We start from the raw sequence: 24,433 nt of genomic DNA on the forward strand, positions 1-24,433 counted from the left end.
CAAGCCAGGGGGAAAAAAAGGAAAAGACAGCGACTTCCTTCCATAGTCAAACCAGAAATCTTTTCAAGAATGTCATTATTCACTTTAGAAACTAAGAAAGCCTTGGAGAAAACAGATATAAATTAAGCTGTACCTTAATGCTTCTACCCTATTATTCTTCCCAGTCCCCTTATCTTCACACAGATAATTTCAGAGCTGCTATAGCCAGCTGTATTATTAACCAAGCAATGTTGTTCTGTCTACCTGCCCATGGACTAGTATGTTGATCTGCAAATTTAAGAGATTACTAGTCTAACTTCATCATTTTATACTAGGATTAGAACCCATGTAATCTTCTGTTAACTCTATCCCTAAGAAAACTCCAGTATGATCAATTCCTCCTAATGACTCCAAGGTGCCCTCTTGTTCTTGTTGGATTCTCCTTTGTGCCTTTTCTGAAGAGGAGGTTTGTGTCATAAATGTGTGTTAATTCCTTGGTACTGGCGCTTGTCATAGCAGGGCTCTGAGGCAGTGATCAGGCAGTACCAACTGCTGTGTCTGATTTAGTATCCTTCTAATGTACCTGGGAAAACAGCAAATTATAGCCCAAATTCTTGGGTTCCTGCTACCTATGTGGGAGACCCATAAAGAACTCTTTATGAAGGGGCCTCTAGTGCCCAAATGACAGGAGCTTTCTGTTAGGTTTTGAATCTTCATCTATCAACAATCCAGAAATACAAAACTGAATCCCCATCAAAAATACAAGGGCTCTTCGGAAAGTCTGTAGAGAGAGAAAAGGTTGTCTCCCAACCACTAGTTCACTCCCCGCAAATGCCTACAACAACCAGAATTAGACCAGGCCAAAGCCAAGAACCACAACACAAACACAGCATATGCCACAGAAAGCACGCAAAAGAATTCTTTATGGGTCTCCCACATGGGTAGAAGGAACCTAAGAATTTGGGGTATAATTTGCTGCTTTTCCAGGCACATTAGAAGGATGCTAAATCAGAAGCAGCACTGGTACTCAAATCAGGCAATTTGATAAGTAATGCAGGTGTCCCAGGTAGCGGCTTAATGTGCCATGATGCCACCTGCCCATGTGATTTCAAAATGTTTTTGCACCAAAATAAAATCCTAACTAAAAAAAAAAAAAAAAAAAAAAAAAAAGTGCTGTTAATTTGAAAGGCAGAGAGATAGGGAGAGGCAGAAGATATCTTCCATTCACTGATTCACTCCCCAAATGTCCACAGCAGCCACAGCAACCAGAAGCCCCAGAGAACTATGAAGGCTCCATATGGTCTACAGTTGTTTTGTTGGTTTTTTTGGTTGGGTTTTTTTGTTTGTTGTTGTTTTTATTGTTGTTGTTAGGCAGATTTACAGAGAGAAGGAGAAAACAGAGAAAGATCTTCCATCCACTATTTTACTCCCCAGGTGGCCACAATGGCCAGAGCTAAGCTTATCTGGAGCCAGGAGCCTCCTCTGTGTCTCTCACACAGGGCCTCAAAGCTCTGGGCCATCCTCTACTGCTTTCCCAGGCCACAAGCAGGGAGCTGGATGGGAACTGGAGCATCCAGGACACCAACAATATGTGATCCAAGCACTTGCAAGGGGCAGATTAGCCATTGAGTGACAGTGCTAGACCCAATTTTTTTTTTAAAGTTCAGAACTTTTTATTCTGAACAAGCAGACAATACGACTAGTATTTAATGTTAACAAGAAGAGATCAGATTCAGATTAAGTGTTGTTTGTGCAAGAACCCTTTGACTATACAAAGTGAAGGTCAGAACACCTGAAGTTAATTTTCTTTAAACCAGGCTTTGACTTTGTTATTATTGAAGCTGATGTTTCATAGATTTTGGCATAGTAAACATAGCTGTCTCAGTGGTTATACATGGAAGCCAGTTTAGAAAACCTTTAGGAAAACCATTTACCTTGGGACCAGTGCAGTGGCTCAACTGGCTAATCCTCCACTTAAGAGCACCAGCATCCCTTATGGATACTGGTTTGTATCCCAGCTACTCCACTTCTGACCCAATTCCATGCTTGTGGCCTGAGAAACCATTAAAGATGGCCCAAGTTCTTTGGACCTTGTACCCTCATGAGAGACCCAGAAGAATCTCCTGGCTCCTGGCTTCAAATTGACTCAACTGTGACTGATGTAGCCATTTGAGGAGTAAACCAGTAGATAGAAGATCTTTCTGTCATTTCTTTGTGTAAACCTGCCTTTTCAATAAAAATAAAGAAGTCTTTAAAACATAGAAAATAATTTACCTTAAGGCTAGTTTCTTTAGAAAACTGTAAGAAATATTATGCAAGTGATAATTTGGCTACATTTAGAACTTTTGTACCTAGCAGTTAAATTCTGTCAATGGTTATCTTATTTTTGATACTTGTTTTTATTGAAAAATAGAGAACCCCATCCATTTGTTTATTTCCCAGATGCCTAAACCAGCTAGAGCTGGGCCAACCTTAAGCCAGCAACTAGAAACTCGATCCAGTCCCCCCTTGTGGGGAAGAGGTAATCAGGTGCTTGACCCACAGCCTGCTGCCTCCCTGGATGTGCATTTAGAGGAGTGGAGTTGGGAACATAGTCAAGACTCCAGCCTATGCACTCCTGATTGGGGATATGGGATTCCCAGCCCCCAGCCCAACTGCTAGGCCAAACACCCACCCCCAAAGGTTATATTAAACCACAAGAAGAAATGCGGTGTGTCATCTTCCTTAATTCTTCCTTGTTTAGGTTGAAGGATTTACTTGATCAGAGAGATAGTAATGATGCCATTCACCTTCCCTCTCTCTTCTGACACTTCCAGTAGTAACATGGAAACTTAATAAATTCTATGGCTTATTGGATCATCCAAGGCATCTCCCTTCCTCAGAGCAGAGGGGTCACACATGGCCATATGAATGTGCCTGCCACTTACAGATGATAATTACTGAGTGAAAAAGCAGTTGGTACAACCAATAAAAGCAGTGGTGTATTTTCTTAGATTTTACACATTTTTTTGAGTGTCCTATAGCTCAAAATATAGAGCTAGCATTTTGATAACACTACCAGTGTTAAAATAACATTAACAATGGTAAGTAACATTGTCATAGGGCACATTTATGTGCTTACTTTGCACAGTTCACATGCTTAACTTTCATGTGGCCAAGATTTGAAATCTTTTCCCAGTGCTGGCATTTTGGCGTAGCAAGTTAAATAGCCACCTGTAATGCTGGCATCCCCCATGAACACTGATTTGTCTTCACTGCCCCACTTTTAATCCAGCTCCCTACTTAATGTGCCTGGAACAGCAGTGCAGGATAGTCCAAGAACTTGGGCTCCTGCACCCATGAGAAAGTTTAGATGAAGCTCCTGGCTTTATTCTGGTGCAGCCCTGACCATTGTGGCTATTGGGGAGTTATGTCAGTAGGTAGAAGATCTTTCTTCCTCTCTGCTTTCCCCTCTCTTTATAACTCTGCCATTCAAATAAATAAAATAGGGTTCAGTGTTATGGTATAGTAGCTAAGCCTCTGCCTGCAGTGCCACCATCCCATATGGATGCTGGTTCATGTCCTGGCTGCTCCACTTCCAATCCATCTCCCTGCTGCTGGCCTGAGAAAAGCAGCAAAGGATGGCTCAAGTTCTTGGACCCTGCACCCACATGGAAGATCCAGAATAAGCTTCTGGCTCCAGCGTCAGATCAGCCTAGCTCCAGCCATTGCAGCCATTTGGATAGTGAACCAATGAATAGAAGATCTCTCTGTGTCTCACATTCTCTCTCCGTAACTCTGCCTTTTGAATAAAATTTTAAAAGTCTTCAATTAAAAGATACAAAAATCTTAATTTTTTTTCTTCCATTGCTAGGCATGGCTAACCTAACCTTATTGTCAAAACAAAACATGTAAGATACAAAACTAACAGGCATACGATTGGTTCTCGTGTTTTATCGACTTTTTACCTACAGTGAGTGACATGTACTAAAAATATGCTCCTGGAAGTCAGTGACAATTATTGCCTTTGAAGACTGGTTAATGACAGTCTTTGTATTTAAACTGACATATCTGTATAGTCCTTTGACCTTACCTTGTTACATATAGGCTGTATTTCCTGTGTCCTTCCATGAAGACTCAATCAAATGCCTGAATTTTTTATTTGTTCACAGCCATCTCTTCCTGTACTCTATACCCTGTCTAGCCAGGCTACACATGAAGCTGTTCATCTCCTTTGCAGGATGTTGGTCTTTGATCCAGTAAGTAGTATTTGTTCATATTTTTGTTAATGACCTTAAAATATAAGTGTGTTTTTTAATCCTGGTTTTGAATAGATTGGCAATGCAGATACCACCTTTTCAGACAATAAACTTTTCAGCACCCCAATCAACCCCCCCAGATTTATGTTTACCCGGATCACTCATGACATTAAAATTAAAGAGTAGGGGCAGAGTGAAAGGAACTGACCATTCTTATTTATATCTCTGTTTCTGAAAGGAGTTTGACATAAACAACAGGAAAAAAAGTTAAGATTATTTGAAACAAAAAAAAAAAAAAAAAGTTTACCCTTTCTATTGCATAAGAAAATGTTTACTCTGAGTTGTTGAAATGGTGCCTTTTCCAAATGCCCTTTCTGGACATGACTCTTAAACTTCATTTATTCATTAAATCCAAGGACATTTATTATTCACATCTGTGCCAATAACTATTTTCAAAGAGGACTCAAAAACAGAAGCTTTTAGACATTGAGCTCCTAAATCTCAGCGTCCTGACCCATTGTGGGCATTTGGGGACTGAACCAGGAAGTGAAACTTTTCTTTCTGTAGATGTGTGTTTCTGTCTAAGAATGATCCAAAAATTGGAAGTATTTAGTAAAAGTTTTCTTTTTGAAAAAATTGAGAATATATTTTAGTTTTCAGGGTTTTTGTTTTGTTTTGTTTTGTTTTTAGGATTTATTTCCATGGGAAAGCAGATTTTATATAGAGAAGAAGACACACAGAGAAAAATCTTCCATCCACTGGTTCACTCCCCAAGTGGCTGCTTCGGCCAGAGCTGGCTGATCTGAAGTCAGGAGCCAAGAGCTTCTTCCTAGTCTTCCATGTGGGTTCAGGGTCCCAAGGCTTTGGGCCGTCCTCGACTACTTTCCCAGGCCACATGTGGGGAGCTGGATGGGAAGCAGGGCTGCCGGGATTAGAACTGGCGCTCATATGGGATCCCAGTGCGTTCAAGGCAAGGACTTCAGTCGCTAGGCCACGGCACCGGGCCCCGAAACAATATAAATTTAACTATTGCACTTTTGTTGTTTTTGAATCCTTTAAATATCATTTGTATTTTGTATTTGTTGGCTTACTCATATTCTTGTCAAGAATACTTTTATGGGCCCAAGTGTGATAACTCAGTACCTAAATCCTCACCTTGCAAGCACTGGGATCCCATATGGGTGTCAGTTTGTATCCCAGCTGGTCCATTTCCCATCCAGCTCCCTGCTTGTGGCCTGGGAAAGCAGCAGAGCATGGCCCAAAGCCTTGGGACCCTTGCACCTGCATGTGAGACCTGAAAGAGGATCTGGGCTCCTGGCTTTGGATTGGCGCAGCACCAGCCGTTGTGGTCAGTTGGGGAGTGAATCATCAGACAGAAGATATTTCTCTCTGTCTCTCCTCCTCTCTGTATATATCTGACTTTCCAATAAAAAATAAATAAATCTTAAAAAAAATTTATATGGTACCATTTGTGTTAAAAAGGGGGCAACTTTATTTTTAAGATATATTTATTCAGAAGTCAAAGTTAAAGAGATATTTTTTATCACTGGCTTATTCCCCAAATGAATACACCAGTCAAGTTTTGCCCAGGCCAAAGCCAGGAGGTAGGAGCTTCCCATGGGTCTCCCATGTGGGAAACAGGGAACCAAGCACCTGGACCATCTTGTGCCACCTTACCAGGCTCACTAGCAGGGAGCTGGGTCAGAGGTAGAACAGCTGAGACTTGAACTGGCACCTATACGGGATGCTAGCATCACAGACGATGGCCCTACCTGACATGCCACAACAGCAGGCCTCAAAAAAGCCAACTTTTTGAATGCCGCATCCATAAAATTCAGAACTATCTAAAGATATCAACATAATAATGATTAGGGATAATGTGTTCTTTGAGGGAGTTCAACTGGTTCAACTTTTGTGAAATAACTAAGGTTTTACTGTTTGGGGTCCCTGAACTGGTCTGAGTTACTGAGTTATTTTTGTGATATTTCAAGCTACAGAACAGATTTTTAAAGCTCTGGCATTTATTTTTTGAGTTTTTACTTATGGTGTATGAAGGTTTTAGTGATATTGGAAGTAAGACACAGCAGCAGTTCTTGCTTTCACAGTGATAAAGTGTCTGCCATTCAGCACAAGTGTAGTGACACATAATCATATAACTTGTGATTCTGTATCATTGGTTTCGTATTTTAGGTTTTGGGGGCTTTTTATAAGTTTATCTAAATAATTCATAGAAGATGTTTATATGTAAAGAACCTACTTTTGTATGGTTAACAAAACTAGAGTCACCTCAGAGGTGATTTCTCTCGGCCCTTGGAGGACTTTATAAAGGTTCCAGGATTTATTTATTGGAGCTGGAATTTTGAGTTAGCTGGAAAAGTCCATTGCTTGTGGTGCTGACATCCTATATCAATGTTGGTTCATGTCTCAGATACTCCACTTTTTTTTTAAAGATATATTTTATTGATACAGCTCCCTGCTAATGGCTTGGGAAAGCAATGAAAGATGGTCCTTAGGCCCGGCATGGTAGCCTAGTGGCTAAAGTCCTCACCCTGAATGTGTCAGGATTTCATATGGGCGCTGAATCTAATCCCGGTGGCCCCGCTTCCCATCCAGCTCCCCACATGTGGCCTGGGAAAGTAGTCGAGGACAGTCCAAAGCCTTGGGACCCTGCATCCATGTGGGAAGCCCAGAAGAGGCTCCTGGCTCCTGGCTTTGGATCGACACAGCTGCAGCTGTTGTGGCCACTTGGAAGTGAATCAACAGATGGAAGATCTTCCTTTCAGTTTTTCCTCCTCTCTGTATATCTGACTTTCCAATAAAAATAAAATAAATCTTTGAAAAGAAAAATAAAGATATATAATATGCGATTAAATACCATTAGGTCTTTCAGAACACTATTATGAACCATCTTAGTAACTTTGTGAATTCCTTCTCAGTTTAACAGGTTAGTTTCTTCCTTTTATTATGCTTATAAAATAAGTGTCCTCTCTTAAGCCTTCAAAAGGTCTAAAGAAGTACTATTTTTTTAAAGATAAATTATAAGTTGATGATTGCAAAGCAGGGATTTGATTTATTTTTTTGTTGAAAATTTTCTCTTTGGTAGGAACCCATGTTGGTACATGTAGAACACACAGAGCATTGCTATCCATTGTCAAGGAAAACAATAAAAACTTTTCAGCCCTACAATCTTACATTTCAGGAAAGATCAATCTTCAGACAAAAGTGGCTAAGACAGGAATCAGACTCCAGCTGCTGTGCCAACTGACTGGCACTCAGGGTCTGACATCTGCTATCTTGTAGAAATGACTTGATGGTCAGATGATAAAAACCAGAGTTAATCACCATTGCTACCAGTGTGAACAACTGGCAGTTGGCCAAGGACCAGATTTAATGGAGAGGAACGTTGAAGAACTCACCAGCGAAGCCAAGGAGAAAGGGGAGCTGAAAACCAAAGGAGCTCAGATCAAGTCTGCTACTCTGTTAACCTCCTTGTTTCTTTGGGTTCAAATGAAAGAACTTCAAACCAGTAATCTTCTGTTTCTCTGGAAAGACATGGATTTTTTAAAATAGGAAAAATTAGCTCACAAGGAGTGCAGAGGAGTCAGACTTAGAAGAGCTGAATCACCAAACACATCCCCCACCTCCTGACACATTATTGGTAGTAAAGGAAAAATATCAAGGCTCCCCAGTTTACTTGGTGCATATCCAACTGCTTTTTTTTTTTAAAGATTTATTTATTTTTATTACAAAGTCAGATATACAGAAAGGAGGAGAGACAGAGAGGAAGATCTTCCGTCTGAAGGTTCACTCCCCAAGTGACCACAACAGCCGGAGTTAAGCCGATCCGAAGCCGGGAACCGGGAACTTCTTCCAGGTCTCCCACGCGGGTGCAGGGTCCCAATGCATTGGGCCATCCTCGACTGCTTTCCCAGGCCACAAGCAGGGAGCTGGATGGGAAGTGGAGCTGCCAGGATTAGAACCAGTGCCCATATGGGATCCCGGCGCTTTCAAGGTGAGGACTTTAGCCGCTAGGCCACACCGCCGGGCCCAACTGCTTTCTTTTAAAGGTCATGAGGTCAGCATCACAGAAATGCAGAATTACCTGACTTTAAACATTTTTAGAGAATGCAAGTTTATGAGAAATATTTAGTGTTTTTTATTATTTGGGGGCTAGAACTAGTCAAAATGTCTCAGTTGGTTTCTAGATAATTTTAATACAGAATAGTTTTCTTTTTAGAATTTTGTTGTCAAGTGTTTCATCATTTCAGAAGGGAAATTGTCAGTCTTTGTTCTATTGAATCTTAAATCTGTTAAAATCTACTTTCTCTTCAAATATGTCCACTGAGTACTGGATAAAAATGGTTTTTTAAGTCACGTTTTCAATGGAGTAATGAGCTTAAAAAATAAAAGCTTTTAAGCTTGAAACTAGGCTAGTAAGTGTTGTGATCTGAAGTACCACGAGCCGTGGAGTGGGCCAGGCTCCTGGTGTTTGGACAGGGCTGTGTCTCAACTGGGAATCAGTCCACTGTCCACTGTCCAGTTCCAGCAGCTTCTGCATGTGCTTTTGCCCTAGTCTGTTTAATATTCTAAGAGAATCAAAGTTTCCAGCCACTTTGTAAAATTGCTGCCTGGGTCACATCTGTTCCAAATGCTGACACATATTTAGAAAATATAGTCTGTTATTTAAAATGTAAATGTATCCACTTCAGAGCATTACATAATGGAATTATGATGTTTATAATCTTTGACCTTGCATTTGTCTGTTTCAAGGTAGGAACTCAGAATTTTAACAGAATACACTTGTGAGAGCCTTGTAGTGGTACATGCCAACAGTAGGTTGTTGTCTGAGCTACATGCCCTCTGTATTGCTCCAGTCACTTTTAAATCCAGTTATCCTTTCTTGTACAATGTGTACTGTAAACTAAGCAATGTAAAGCAGCTTCTGTGTCTTGTGAAAATCCTTTGTTGGATAGTCATATTTATCTGTAGTGTTGATGTGCTGGTCTCTAAATTTGATTTCAGTCTAAAAGAATATCCGCTAAGGATGCCTTAGCCCACCCCTACCTAGATGAAGGGCGACTACGATATCACACATGTATGTGTAAATGTTGCTTTTCCACCTCTACTGGAAGAGTTTATACCAGTGACTTTGAGCCCATCACCAATCCTAAATTTGATGACACTTTTGAGAAGAACCTCAGTTCTGTCAGACAGGTTAAAGGTGAGTGCCTTTTTTATACTTAAACCAAGTAAAATGACTGATAACATTTCCCATTATGTGCCTGTGAAGAGCTAAGATCTGGATGCTGACCAGCGCTCCCCCGTGTTTTGATTTTACAAGCTTACTTACACTTATATGTTTACTTCAGAAAAGCTATTAAAATGTGTGTTATAAAAATGGTGATTTAATACTGAATGCAGAGAGGGGCAAAAAAAATGACTGTTTTCTTATTTTTAAAGTTGTATTGAGTGTGACTCAAAATATGTTTAATATGTCATTAACTGAAGCACTTGTCTTCTTTTTTAAAAAGGGTTAAAATCCACTGAGGGAACTATTTCTGAAATAATTACTGGAGGAGGGATATCCTGGTCCTTTAAAATGACAGGGCCTAATGCATGCCCTTCTGTAGGGATGGAGTGGGCATAATTACATCCAGAATACTGAATGTGTGTCTCCTCTAGGGGATTTAGAAAAGAAAGTAGTTCCCAAAATAACCAACCCAAAAGTTGTACCTAAATACCAAATGAAGTTTTTAAATGATCTTGAAAAAGGCAATAATTATGAGCAGTTTAGAAGAGTTCACCCATTATACCAACCATGTGGAATCTCAGATTTCTAGGCCATTTTGCTTTTCACATTGACGGAGTTCTGGTCTGTGTAATGCCACCCTTGAGGCTTGTGCTCGTATTTAGCAACAGCTGTCATTTTGGTTTCAGAAAAGCTCAGTTGGGTCTGCTTGATGGATGACCTGTGTCTTTGAAGTAACTAAACCAGTGGACAGTGCCATTCAGATGCCAAAGTTAGATGAGAAGCCACTGCTCCCAGAACTGCAAATTGACATGGATTATATGATGCTTGTTTTCTCCACAGAAATTATCCACCAGTTTATTTTGGAACAGCAGAAAGGAAACAGAGTGCCTCTCTGCATCAACCCTCAGTCTGCTGCTTTTAAGAGCTTTATTAGGTAACTATATATGTTTCTGAAATTCTTAGAAGTTAAAGGATGCTGTTGTGATTGTTATTCAGCACATTTGTGTTTTGGTTAGCATAGATAAAAGATCTGACAAAACCGTTGTGAGCTTTGGCTTTAGTCAAAAGTATATTTAAAATAGAAGAATCAGTTTTCACATTAATGCCAACCCACTGTGGTTGCGTTGACAGCTTTTACCCAGATGCCCGTTGTGCTTGCTGCCTGATCATAATCATGGGGGGGTGTCCTGCTGCAGCAGCAGGATGGCTGGCCGCCACCTGCCCTGGCATTGATCATGTTCGTCTTAGTTCCCATGACCATTCCCACCCTGGTAGTAACCACAAGTAAGAAAATGACTTTTTTTTTTACATGTGACCTCCTCTCTCTTAGAGGAGCAGCCAAGAGGCTTCCGGTAGAGCTGTTAGCCTGTTTTGGAACTTAGCATGATTCCTTCTTCTTGTCTCTCTGTCCTTTCCTTCCCTTGGTCTCTTTCTCCTAACTTCTTATATTAATCAGAGTCCAGTCAAGAAAGAAACTGCTCCAGTAAATTATTCTAAGTATCATGTATTAGGAAAAGATAGCTAACTTCCAAAAGGCATAAAAAGAGGATTCTAAAGGTCTTGGAGCAGCATATACATGAAGGAGCTATAAACTGAGTGAACAAGGAAGAGATGCCTCTCTACCAGTGACCACTTCGAAGGGAGTGTGTCTGCTACAAGAGCCTACAGCAGGAGAGCAATGAAGAACATCCCAGAAGGTGTGGGCAGAGGACTGCTAGGTTGCAAAGCTGCCAGATAGTTTGGTAGATCAGAGTGGGCCTTGTACTTCGAGACAAAAAGAGAACACCAGAATCAAGCAGAAGGCTGCTTCCCTCCTGGTATTCAGCCTTTCAGTGCGCTTCCAGCGCCCTCTGTTGACAAAGCTGACAGGAAGCCTGGTGGGAAAGAGGAGCTAAGAAAGGATCTGGCTTTAGCCTCACCGAGTAGGACAAAGGGTGGGTTAGGATTGAGAGGCTACAGAATCTGCTTTTTCCCCACCTGCCTTTCTCCCTCTTTCTGCCCTCTTCCTGCCACTGCTTGCCTTTTCTTATGTAATGAAGTTATTTGAATTTGTTGAACTGAAGAATGTGTTTGAAAATTGTAGAGACTCAAGTGACTTTCATTTCTTCTACATATTTTTCTGTAGTAGGAATTAAGGTGCATTTTTACTTCTGTGAGACTTCCTTTTTTTTGGTTTTACTGTTTTCCCCTAAGAGTCAGAGATCCAGTCAAGTAGGTACAAAACATTTATCATCCTGGCCACCACACCCCACCCCCATCAAGTTTATAATTGAATTAACACCATACAGTCATAGGAAGTAACCAAAATCTAATCTGTGGATAACAAATGTTAAATTATTATACCTTCTATTCCATTTATAATTTGGTAAAAGAAATTTTAAGACACTCTTTCAAAGTAGGACTCCACCTGAAAGTCACTGTCTTTTGAGAGCTCATTTTTAAGTGGATAATTCTGCATTCTTTAAGATTATTTTCCTGAATGATAATAGACATCATTTAGAACAACTACAGTTTACATAATAACAGACATAATGGAAAATGTATATATTATATCAGTTATTCATCATTGTGTGACAGATAGCATTATCCTTTCTAAAGGAAAAAAGATAAAGGAACTTGCTCAGTGCCCAACTTTAAATAACATCTTGTCAGGCCTGGCGCAGTAGCCTAGTGGCTAAAGTCCTCACCTTGCTTGCGCTGGGATCCCATATGGGCACTGGTTCTAATCCCAGCAGCCCCGCTTCCCATCCAGCTCCCTGCTTGTGGCCTGGGAAAGCAGTGGAGGACAACCCAAAGTCTTGGGACCCTGCACCCGCCTGGGAGACCCAGAGGAGGATCCTGGTTTCAGATCAGCTCAGCTCTAGCCATTGCTGCTACTTAGGGAGTGAACCAGCAGATGGAAGATCTTTCTCTTTGTCTCTTCTTCTCTTTGTATATCTGACTTTCCAATAAAAAATAATAAATCTTTAAAGAATAGTAATAACATCTTGGCTTCATGCCCAGGGATTAATCACTATACCACAGCAACTCATTATAGATACCATTTTCTTAAACAGACGATTTGAAGCAAATTTAACTTTGTAAAAGTTAAAGCAAAAATCAAAATCTAGAAATGGGCTTGCTTAATTTTTTTTAAGGAAGAGACAGGTTTTTCTGACTTGCTCTGTTGCCCCCTGGAGTATTACAGCTAATTTCACCATTTCTGACTTTTTTTTAGTTCCACTGTTGCTCAGCCGTCTGAGATGCCTCCATCTCCACTGGTGTGGGAGTGACTGTGGATGATAATGTACTACTGAAGATATGATGTAGCTTTCCACTGGAGTCTGGGATTTGCAATTCTGGAGGTTAATCATGCTTGTACTGTAATTTTACTAATGAAGTTTTAAATTAACAACCACTACTTGTATGATATGAATAATATTTAGAAATGTTACTAGACTTTTAAATCTTGTAAAGTGGTTGTGCTTTTAGAAGAGAAATATTTTACCAGAGTTGCACATGTTTTATGAATTTAGTGCAGCTGTTATGGCTCACCTCAGAACAAAAAATTGAACCAAATTTGGGAGTTTGGGGTTCTGTGTTTTTGGTTGTTTTTTTTGTTTGTTTTGTTTTGTTTTTTTATGAAGTGAGATTGTTCACACACACACAAACGACAGTCATACATGATGATATCATTATGATATTTGAGCCATTCCTAAAGATTTGGGGTTTTCTAAAACTAAAAAAATCTAGAAGCCTTGCCTGCGACCAATCATGGAGCCACAGGAGCTGACTGTGGCTGCACCTGGGGGGGAGGGTCGGGAGGAGGGGCATGCCACCGAATCATCAAGCCCTATAATTAGCTTCTCGTTAGAGCTGTGATGGTGATGTGTGCTGTCTAAAATCCAATGTTGTGGGTAGAGAGAATGAGTTTGTGACTAGGCAAGACTAAACTTTTTGTTTTCCTTACCCAGTATAAATATATATATATATATTTAATCTATTTTTATTAGAACTTTTTCTGCTCTTTCTTACATAAAAAAAAAATCCAAGCATGCATCTTTCATGTGTGTAAATAATTCATTTCTGGGCTAATTTCAAAAGAATCCCAACATTGCTGTATAGAGAGAGAACTAGCTTGCACATTTTAGGTCTGTGAAATTTTGTGAGACTTTTCCTGCACTGGACAGTGAAAAATAATAAATAAAAGACAAAAACAAATTTTAAAAAATTTTAAAGCCACAAAAAAGGCACATAGGGGATTATGTCAAATGTGTTTGTGTCCTTAGGCAAAGCTGTGGGAGTCTTGAAATGTCACAGTAGTAAATAACTTATTACTTTTTGACAAAGTCTTTTTCCTGTTGGAACACTGAATTCTTCTGTGCATATGTATATAAGAATACAAATTGAAGGCCTCTACCTCCTGGAGCTATACAACTTGGCTTGTTTACCTCCACATGATGATGACTATTTTTTTTTTTTAAGTTCAATGTGGAGACTTGAAACTTGAATGTCCCTTCCAACTTTTATATTAAAAAATAAAAAGACAAGAAAATTGAAGATCGTTTTTCACCTGTACAAGGAGTACTAATGGATCGTCTTAAAATTGGTCTAGGAAAAAACCTTGGTGTGTGTTATGGACAATTAACTGTTAAAGTTATTGTAAGTTACCTGTATTTAGCAGAGTATTTTCATCTTGAGTGATCTGAGCTGAATTTGAAGACTATTAATAAGTTATGTTTGGAAGTTTTAACTTCAATGAAGTAATTATTTGCTGTGAAAGAAACAAACATTGAATTACTAAACAAAGATGGTGCAATATCTTTGTTTTTTTTTTATGAGGCTCCTGAGAATCAACCCAACTGAAGCATTTCAATTCACTTGAATGAGAAACGTGTTTAGTATCAAAAGAGCCCGAGAAGACACTGGTGTGAAAGGTACAATCTCAGAGGTTGGTCAATTACCGTGGCACACTTTCTGGTCACTTTGTACAATGTAGATTTGAAGTACAGTGGTGAAAACATTAAATGTGACATTTGAAAAAAAAGTGTCATCTGTTTTATTTCAATTTCTTCAGTACAAAACCTTGCTAAGTATTGAAACATTTCCTACTTACATTTCCACTTTAGTCTTTGAGGAAATTAGAACTTTTCTAAAATCTTCGCAGAAGCTGCATTGCCAAAAACATTGAAGATTTAGTTAACTAATGCCAAAAACACTGATTTAAATATATACAACATGGATAGCCAGTTCAAATTCTGTGGTTTTTCTTTATTTTCCATTCTGAAGCAAGGAACCCTATTTTCATATGAAATCCAATGTGTTTCAGTGTAACCTATTAAGCAAAAGTAGATTGCTTTCAATGGGTCACTGGCAAGGGACTTGACCCTGACCTGCTCCCTGCCACCCAGAGGCACTCACAGGTAAGAAAGATGTCTCAGTTTGGTGTAGGGATTAAGATCAGGAATCCGACTACCTGACCACAGAATGCATTCATTGAAGCTAGATGAAGTGACATTGCTCTTAAGTGTGTTGATGACATGAACTTTTCCTCCAGCCTTTTCTAATTTAGCAAAACGAATCAATGATTTTCCCTGATGTGGGAAAATTGACTGTTCAGTACAGACACATATGTTAATGTATTAACTCAGCAAACTTTGAACACGTAGTAAGTATAAGAGTTAGTTATAAGGAAGCAAGCTGCATTACTGTCAACAAATGCTTAATTAAGAAAACCAGTTCTCATAATTTAGAAGAAATCTTTTGAAACTGAAGTTCCTCACAGACTCAATTTTAGAGAAAAGGTATTGGTCGGCTTCCTGGATTTATCTAGTAAATCATGGAATTGTGTATTATTTACAATAAAGGATGGACAGGTAAGTTAGGGGTACCATCTGCAATTTGTTTGCTGCTTACATATAAGAGCCCAGGGTGGGTCTTCCCCCCCTAGTGGTTGACACTGGAAGATAGCTTAAGAGATTAGGGCCCTATCGCCTGCTTGGAACATTTAGGTTGAGTTCTCAGCTCTCAGCTTCAACCTGACCCAGCTATGGCCATTGAAGGCATAAGATACAAGACGCGAATGAATTGTGAGATTCAGGCAACTTGAGATGTTTTCATAAAACAAATGTATTTTGCTGTCAACAGAGCTTCACTGAAGGCAATTCTCAAATTCCTTCACAAAGAAGTAAACTCAGAGGTCCAGTGCAAAAATGGTGTACAAAGGAAGCTGCGAAAATGGCAGAGAACTTGGCAGAGACTGTGTGAAACAGTAATGCCTGGGGAGTTGGGGTGACAGACTGGGGCAGCACGTGTTAAATAAGGCCACACACACTCCTGAGGGCAAATGAGGCCTCTAGCAGCTTCTGGGCATTTGCTTTGTTTTCTTTTTTTTAAGACTTCTTTGAAAGGTGAGATTAGGGAGAGAGCCCTGCCATCTGTTGATTCATTCTCTGAATGGCCACAATGGCCAGTGCTGGACCAAGTAGAAGCCAGGAACCTGGAACTCCATCCTAGTCTCCCATGTAAATGATGAGGGCCCTGCTTTCCCAGCATGTTAGTAGAGAGTTGGATCAGAAGTGGAACAGTTTTTAAGAGAATCAACAATGTTTTCCTACTTCTCCATTCTTTCCCCTTGGGATTTCCTTTTCACTTCCTCTCCAAAGTCACTGGTCTCCAAATTACAACATAAAGACCAACACAGGATCAGTGTTACGGCACATCAGGTTAAGCCACCACTTGAAACACGGTGTCCACGTTGAAGTGTTGGAGTCCTGGTCACTCTATAATACAATTTCCTACTAATGTGCAAAAGCTGACCTCAATACTGGGACCTCAGTCATACATTTGAAAGGCCAGCATGGAGTTCTGGCTGTTAGCTTCAGCCTGGCCCCAGTCTGGCTTTTGAATGTTTTCAGGGAGTTCACACACACACAAAAAAAAAAAAGGACAAGAAGAATTTCTCATACATCTTGGCACAATAGTGCCATGTTCTGCGAATAAAGGGCAATATGAAGCAGTTCTTGTCTATAAACGTCTCACCTCGGGGCCAGCCTTGTGGCATAGCAGGCACTACTGCCTACAACACCAGCATGCCATGTGAGTGCTAACTGATGCAAGACTCTGCTGCTGTTCTTCAGATCCAGTTCCCTGCTAATGGCCTGAGAAAACCAGCAGATGACCAAAGTGCTTGGGTCGCCCATGTGTGAGACTGGACGACCTTGGTCCCTGGCTTCTACCTTGCCCAGCCTTGGCCCTGGGAGTAAATCAGCAGATGGAAGATACCTGTGTGTGCCCCCCTCTCTATAACTGTGATTCAGATAAGTAAATATTTGGGGGTGGGAGGATGAAAATTCAATCTCTCACCTGACTGCATCAATCCTGAGAACCCCTAGAAACCAAAGTAAAGGAAACATCAAGGACAGATACTGAGGCTGGCCAGGTAACAGATCGGTAACGTATGCCTGACTTAAAATTTGAGAAGTGTAATGTAATGCTTTTTATGGAAACACAAAATGAAGGCAGGCTTTTTGAAGAGAAGATAAATACATTTTGTCTGCTTGTTTTGCAAATGAGGATTTTTCCAGTTAGTTTACATGGCAGTCATTTTTCATAGTTGGAATTAGCCTGAATCTGCAGCTACAAGAAGCATATCTGCATCATATTTGAAGCAAAATATATATATATATATATATATTAATTTCAAAGTATTTTTGGCAAGGATTTGGAGAAATTGGAACCCTTGTGCACTGCTGACAAGGGTGTAAAATGATGCAACTGTATGGAAAACAGTCTGCTGGCTTCTCAGAGAATTTACTCTAGCAGGTCCATTTCTATATATAAAAGATGTAAATCAAAAATCACTAAGAAATAGAAGTCACTAAGGTCGGACGCCATGGCATTTCAACTATAGCCACTATCTGTGATAGCAATGTTCCATATAGGCACCAGTTAGAGTCCCTGCTGCTCCGCTTCTGATCCAGCCCCCTGCCCCTGTATCTGGGAGAGCAGCAAAAGGTGGCCCAAGTGCTTAGGACCCTGAATCCATATGGAATACCACAAAGAAGATCCTGGCTTCAGACCAGGAAAAACTACTGTCATGGACACTTGGGAAGCAAACCAGTGGATAGAAGATACCACTTGGTGCCTATCTCTTTCTGTAGCTGTCTTTGAAATGAATAAAATAAATTCTTAAATAAGAAGGAAAGGGACCTGTTGGATATGCTTACACCATTGTTCATAACAATTCAGTGGCCACATGGTAGAAACAACTAAAATGTCTGCCAAGGAGTAAATGGATATATACAGAGTAGTAAATGTAGGCATCCAGCAGAAAGTCCAGGCTTTGCACCTGTGGATGGAAGATCAATCTCTCTAACACTGACTTTCAAGTAAAATTAAATCATTTTTTAAAAAGGGAAAGAAGTTATGATACAATATGGTTGGACTCTTTTTACAAATTTATGCTTTTATTGGAAAGGCAGATCAGATCTATGGAGAGACATATTTTCCACCTGGTGGTTTACTCCCCAAATGGCCTCAACAGCTGGAGCTGAGCTGATCTGAAACCAGGAGCCAGGAGCTTCTTCCAGGTCTCCCACACGGGTGCAGGGTCCCAAGGCTTTGGACTGTCCTTGACTGCTTTCCCAGGCCACAAGCAGAGCTGGATGGGAAGTGGAGCAACCAGAACACAAACTGGCCCCAAATAGGGTCCTGAAACTTGGTGGAGAATTAGCCATTCACACTGGATCCAACCTTTTTTTTTTTAAGATGCTTTTATTTGAGGGCCTGGCGCAGAAGCCTAATGGCTAAAGTCCTTGCCTCATATGCGCCAGGATCCCATATGGACACCGATTCATGTCCCAACTGCTCCACCTCCCTTCCAGCTCCTGGCTTTGCACCAGCTCAGCTCCAATTATTGCAGCCACTTGAGTGAGCCAGTGGACAGTTCTTCCTGTTTCTTCTCTCTGTAAGCTGACTTTCCAATAAAATAAATCTTTTTTAAAAAAGTTTTCATTTGAGGGCGCGGCGGCGTGGCCTAGCGGCTAAAGTCCTCGCCTTGAACACACCAGGATCCCATATGGGCGCCGGTTCTAGTCCCGGCAGCTCCACTTCACATCCAGTTCCCTGCTTGTGGCCTGGGAAAGCAGTCAAGGACGGCCCAAGGCATTGGGACCCTGCACCGGCGTGGGAGACCCGGAAGAGGTTCCAGGTTCCCGGCTTCGGATCGGCGCGCATCGGCCCGTTGCAGCTCACTTGGGGAGTGAATCATCGGACGGAAGATCTTCCTCTCTGTCTCTCCTCCTGTGTATATCTGGCTGTAATAAAATGAATAAATCTTTAAAAAAAAAAGTTTTTATTTGAAAGGTAGAGTTAGATAGCTTCTATACTCTGATTTACTTCCCAAAGGCCACCAACCTCCAAATGCCCTTTTAAGACATGCCAAGTGAAATAAGCCAGACACAAGAGTTATATTCTAGATTCTAACTTCTATGAGGTACCTGGAATAGTCAGATTCATAGAGACAGAAGGATGGTTAACCAGGGCTTGCAGCAGATTGAGGAGTCGCTGTTTAATGGTTTTGGACCGTTTCTGAGATGATAAAATTCTGGAAAGGAATAATAGCATCTTATATATTTAATGCCACGGAACTCTGCCTTTATAGTGGTAAATGTTTATGTATATTTTGTTATAGTGTTGCAAGTAATCCTCTACCTGTGGTGCTGTGCTGGCATGCCATACAAGCACCAGTTCTAATCCTGGCTGCTCGTTCTTCGTACGGGAGCCCCTGAAGAAGCTCCTGGCTTCACCTTCGGATTAGCCCAGCTGCGGTCACTGAGGCCATTTGGGGAATGAACCTGTGGATGGAAGGTCAATCTCTCTAACACTGACTTTCAAGTAAAATTAAGTCATTTAAAAACACACACACATTGATCATAAAAGTGGGGGACTGTCTGTTCTGTTGTACTGCTTGTTTTTGTTTATGCCAAAGGCACTGTCGTGATTGCCGTAGTCTTGTGATAAGTTCCAGAACTGGGAAGTGTGAGCAGTCTTTGACTTTTCCAAAATAATTTAGGCTATTCTGGGTCCCTTGTGTATTTTCATATTTTAGGGACTATCCCTCCATTTAGTTTTTCATTGAACACTGTGTTGTACTTTACACTGTACAAGTCATGTGCTTCTTTGTTAAATATAAATTCCTAAGTATTTTATTCTGTTTTAAGGAAATTTTCAGCTTGTTCCTTGCTAGTATATTGTTTTAATATACAGATACTACAGTTTCAATAAGTAGGTGAACTTATCAGTGTAATTTTTTAAATTATTTGTATTTCTCTTTTTAAAAGATGTATTTATTTTTAATGGAAAGGCAGATCAGATTTACAGAGAGGAGAGACAGATCTTCCATCTGCTGGTTCACTCCCCATATGACCACAGTAGCTGAAAAAACAATCTAAAAATTTTATAAAAGCTTTTGTCTTTCCTTAGGAGGGTAATAATACTTAAATTTTTCCATTTGTTTAAAAAATCACTAGTAAAAATCAGTGACATCTCTGTCTCTCTGTTTTTGAGAGAACTATCTCTACTTGGGCTATCTCTATTCTGCCTATTGAAAAGCAATAATAAGGACCAGTCTTGAGGCATAATGGGTAACGCTGCTACCTGCAAAGACAGCATGCCATGGGTGTGGGTTCATATCCCAGCTGCTGCACTTTGATCTAGCTCTCTGCTAATAGCCACTGCACCCATGTGGGAGACCTGGAAAATGCTCCTGCCTTTGGCCTGGACATTGTAGCCATCTGAGGAGTAAACCTGCAAATGGAAGATAATGATCTCTCTCGAACTCCTTTAAATAAATAAATATTTAAAAAATAAAAATAATAGGGTCTGGGACAGTGGCTAAATCCTCACCGTATGATTGCTGGGATCTCATATGGGTGCTGCTTCGTGTCTCAGCTGCTCCATTTCCCATCTAGCTCCTTGCTTATGGCCTGAGAGAGCAGCAGAAGATAGTCCAGTGCCTTGGAATCCTGTACCTGCAGGGGAGACCCAGAGGAGCTTCTGACTCCTGACACTGGTTTCAGATAATTGGCCGCATTTGTGTTATTAATCCACTTACACAAACATGCCTGTGCGTGTCCATTTATGTATACATGTTTTTGCTGAAATATGAAACTTCATCCCAAATGTATCTTCTAGAAATGAGGATTTATCTTAAAACTAAATTTTATAATCTTAGTGTTCTAAGAAATGTAAGCATAGATATAGTACTTAAATATGCTCTACATTTTCTCGTTCCTCCCGTTGTCCCCAAATTTCATTTGTGGGGATTTTCCCCCAATTCAGGAGGCAGGCAGGGACCACATCTTTGGTGTGTCCGTGTAGTATCCGTTAATGTAAGGGAGGGCCTCTGCCTTTTTTTCATGCAGTTGGCATTTCTGCAGTATAAAGTTAGTGTAGAATGTCCCACAAAGATTTGTATTTGTCTAGTTGTTTTCATGTTTAAATTCAAATTCAACCTTTTTGGATTAACTGCTAACTAGGTGATGTCATCCACATCCCATTTCATCAAATCAGGAGCCACAAATGTCAACTTGTTCCACTTTCGGCCTCGGCTGTGAGTGCCGGTGGAGAAATGCTAGGGCCACAACTTCTCCAGCCATCAGTGGCACCCAGTTGTCATCTGCTGATCATCTTACTGTCGGTGATTTCCTCCTGTCATTCCTTCTGCAGTTTTGTATTTTTTTTCTTTTCCCAAATAGATCTGGCAATATGAGGAATCTTCAAAACTACACATAGAAACTGCTTGTTTTCAAGTTTCTAAGTATAGTGAAGGGCCCAGAATGTCTGCATGAAACCTAACTTCTGCGTATGTTCTGAACCTGCTGCTGCAGGAAGTGGGGGAAATGCTTGGGGACCTCAAGTGTCTCTTTCTTTCCAGGCGCAGAATGACTCGTCTGCTTCCCACGCCCCCTCGTGGTGAGATGAGGACAGACACAAGTTGCAAGTTCTCCACTGAAAAGGTAGAAAGGTGTGTCCAGGACCAAAGGGCCTTGCACACTATGACAGTGCCTTAGAGCAGGTATCAAACTGATGGCCTCAGGTCAAACCAGGCCCTCTCTCTGGTAAAGTACTACTGGAACAAGGCCACTTGGTTTATAGCTGCTTTCACACAGCAAAGGCAAAACTGAATAGCTGAGAGAGACCCTAAAAACAGATATTGGCTGTTTACAGAAAATACTTCCCAACCCTTGCTGCAGCCCAATAGCAGATTTCCCATAAATGATAAATGTTAGCACTTCTAGTTAGTACTTTACTGCAACCATATGCCATATAGTACATTCATGTAAGTGTAATCAAAGTAATTAAGATACATCTACTTGAAATCCTGACACTCCCAGACCCTCCTGTTTGAACCGCAAACTCTGGGAACACAGGATGTTATCCAAATGCCAGTGTCTTCCAGCCTTCCCTCACCAGCCCGCCTTGCCCATCAGCCAGATAAACCCTCCTAAAGAAAACATGGTTGTGATCCCAAACTGCCTTGCTCAAGAATCTCCACTGTCCGCTTGCTGCCCTGATGTCCGTTCTCTTGACTTAATTTTCCAGGCCCCGCCATCAGGCCCCTCTTTCCCCGAGTTACACTGCCTAACCAGCAGCTCAACAACACAGCAGCAGGCACAACACTCACTTCAGGCACAAAAGGCACTTCAAACTCAGCAATCAAGATAAACTTTTCTTCAATTTTAAATAGTTTTTAAAAATATGGAATGCTTCACAAATTTGCGTGTCATCCTTGCTCAGGGACCATGCTAATCTCTGTATCGTTCCAGTTTTAGTATATGTGCTGCCAAAGCGAGCACGACTTCTCTTTTTTAAGATTTCTTTATTATTTTTTTTTTAAGATTTTATTATTATTGGAAAGCCAGATATACAGAGAGGAGGAGAGACAGAGAGGAAGATCCTCCATCCGATGTTTCACTCCCCAAGTGAGCCGCAACGGGCCGATGCGCGCCGATCCGAAGCCGGGAACCAGGAACCTCTTCCGGGTCTCCCACGCGGGTGCAGAGTCCCAAAGCCCAAAGCCTTGGGCCGTCCTCCACTGCTTTCCCAGGCCACAAGCAGAGAGCTGGATGGGAAGTGGAGCTGCCGGGACTAGAACCGGCGCCCATATGGGATCCCGGGGCTTTGAAGGCGAGGACTTTAGCCGCTAGGCCACGCCACCGGGCCCAGATTTCTTTATTTTTATTGGAAAGGCAGAACTAGAGAGAGGAGGAGAGACAGAAAGATCTTCCATCTGATGGTTCACTCCCCAAGCGGCCACATCGGCTGGAGTTGAGCCAATCTGAAGCCAGAAGCCAGGGGCCTTTTCCGGGTCTCCCCATGTGGGTGCAGGGTCCCAAGGCTTTGGGCCATCCTCAACTGCTTTCCCAGGCCACAAGCAGGGAGCTGGATGGGAAGTGGAGCAGCCAGGACTAGAACCAGAGACCCTATGGGATCCCGGTGCGTTCAAGGTGAGGACTTGAGCTACTAGGCTATCAAGCCTCAAGCCCTCAAGCCGGGCCCAAAATAAACTTCTTTAATGTGTATTTTCAAATCTAAGGTAATGCCAAACAAAACACATTCTGTCTTATCTTTCACCATTAAGCTCCTCCTGCTCTGCCCAGTTTCACTGTTTAACATTGGTGACACCTGCCTCACAGAGGCCCCTTGCCGTTCCTCCAGCACTCACTGAATGTTAGCTTGTGTTAATAAGTGTCTAATGTTTTGGCTTTGACACATGTAGCCATCTGCTGATTGGAGGCACAACTGGTTTTCCTGGTCTTATAATTTTCCATAGCTACGGAACCTCTTGAAATTTGATAGAAAAACAGTGTGCCATTGGTTTGCCGTGCTTCACCTGGTGTTCCTTCAGTCACACAAGGGCAGTGCATGGACCCAGGGAATCTTTCACAGGTGGTTCACTTAGAAATGAGCCTAGGGCCTGGTGCGATAGCCTAGCAGCTAAAGTCCTTGCCTTGAATGCACCAGAATCCCATATGGGTGCCAGTTCTAATCCTGGCAGCCCTGCTTCCCATCCAGCTCCCTGCCTGTGGCCTGGGAAAGCAGTCGAGGATGGCCCAGAGCTTGGGAACCCTGTACCCTTATGGGAGACTTGGAAGAAGCTCCTGGCTTTGGATTGGCTCAGATAAAGCCGATGTGGCCGCTTGGGGAGTGAACCATCAGATGGAAGATCTTTCTGTCTCTCCTCCTCTCTCTAGTTCTGCCTTTCCAATAAAAATAAATAAATCTTTAAAAAAAAGAAAGAAATGAGCTTAGCTTACCTTGTGCATGCTAGGATCCCGTATGGGTACTGGTTTGTATCCTGGCTGCTCCACTTCCCATCCAGGAAGATTTTTTTTTTCCTAGATGGGGGGGGCAGTGAAAGTGGTTGGCCTTGAACATTTAACTATGGGGGCCTGATACAGTAATCTAGTGGCTAAAGACCTCACTGCAGGCCCGGCGGCGTGGCCTGGCGGCTAAAGTCCTCGCCTTCAAAGCCCCGGGGTCCCATATGGGCGCCGGTTCTAATCCCGGCAGCTCCACTTCACATCCAGTTCCCTGCTTGTGGCCTGGGAAAGCAGTTGAGGACGGCCCAAAGCCTTGGGACACTGCACCCGCGTGGGAGACCTGGAAGAGGTTCCTGGTTCCCGGCTTCGGATCGGCGCGCATCGGCCCGTTGCGGCTCACTTGGGGAGTGAATCATCGGACGGAAGATCTTCCTCTCTGTCTCTCCTCCTCTGTATATCTGGCTGTAATAAAAATAAATTAAAAAAAAAAAAAAAACCTCACTGCATGCTGCAGGATCCCATATGGGGGCGCTGCTTTGTGTCCCAGCTGCTCCACTGTCCATCCTGCTCCCTGCCTGTGGCTTGGGAAAGCAGTGGAACATGGCTCAAAGCCTAGGAATCCCACACCCAAGTGGAAGACCCCAGAAGAAACTCTTGGC

General features: G+C 41.7%; 1 protein-coding gene and 1 non-coding gene across 4 annotated transcripts in view; one reads left to right on the forward strand and one right to left on the reverse strand.

The window, feature by feature from the left end:
* The window catches only part of NLK (nemo like kinase), a 141,931-nt gene extending 127,437 nt beyond the window's left edge, over positions 1-14,494 (forward strand). The window contains exons 8-12 of one of the 3 annotated variants that reach the window (XR_192168.2): positions 4,131-4,217; positions 9,240-9,438; positions 10,309-10,402; positions 12,686-12,812; positions 14,290-14,494. Coding sequence is in view for 2 of the 3 variants with exons in the window: in XM_004593899.2 (XP_004593956.1) it covers positions 4,131-4,217; positions 9,240-9,438; positions 10,309-10,402; positions 12,686-12,740 (435 nt within the window). In the remaining variant the exon portion in view is untranslated. Of the gene's footprint in view, positions 1-4,130; positions 4,218-9,239; positions 9,439-10,308; positions 10,403-12,685 lie in introns of all 3 variants that reach the window. The other 2 variants (XM_004593899.2, XM_058675536.1) reach the window with 2 other exon arrangements.
* A 7,709-nt stretch (positions 14,495-22,203) lies between these two features.
* Positions 22,204-22,307, reverse strand: LOC131482457 (U6 spliceosomal RNA). The gene has a single exon (XR_009247013.1). It is a non-coding gene; the product is annotated as a U6 spliceosomal RNA (small nuclear RNA).
* Between the last annotated feature and the right edge of the window lie 2,126 nt (positions 22,308-24,433).

This window comes from Ochotona princeps, chromosome 17 (assembly GCF_030435755.1).
Source record: "Ochotona princeps isolate mOchPri1 chromosome 17, mOchPri1.hap1, whole genome shotgun sequence".
Taxonomy (NCBI): domain Eukaryota; kingdom Metazoa; phylum Chordata; class Mammalia; order Lagomorpha; family Ochotonidae; genus Ochotona; species Ochotona princeps.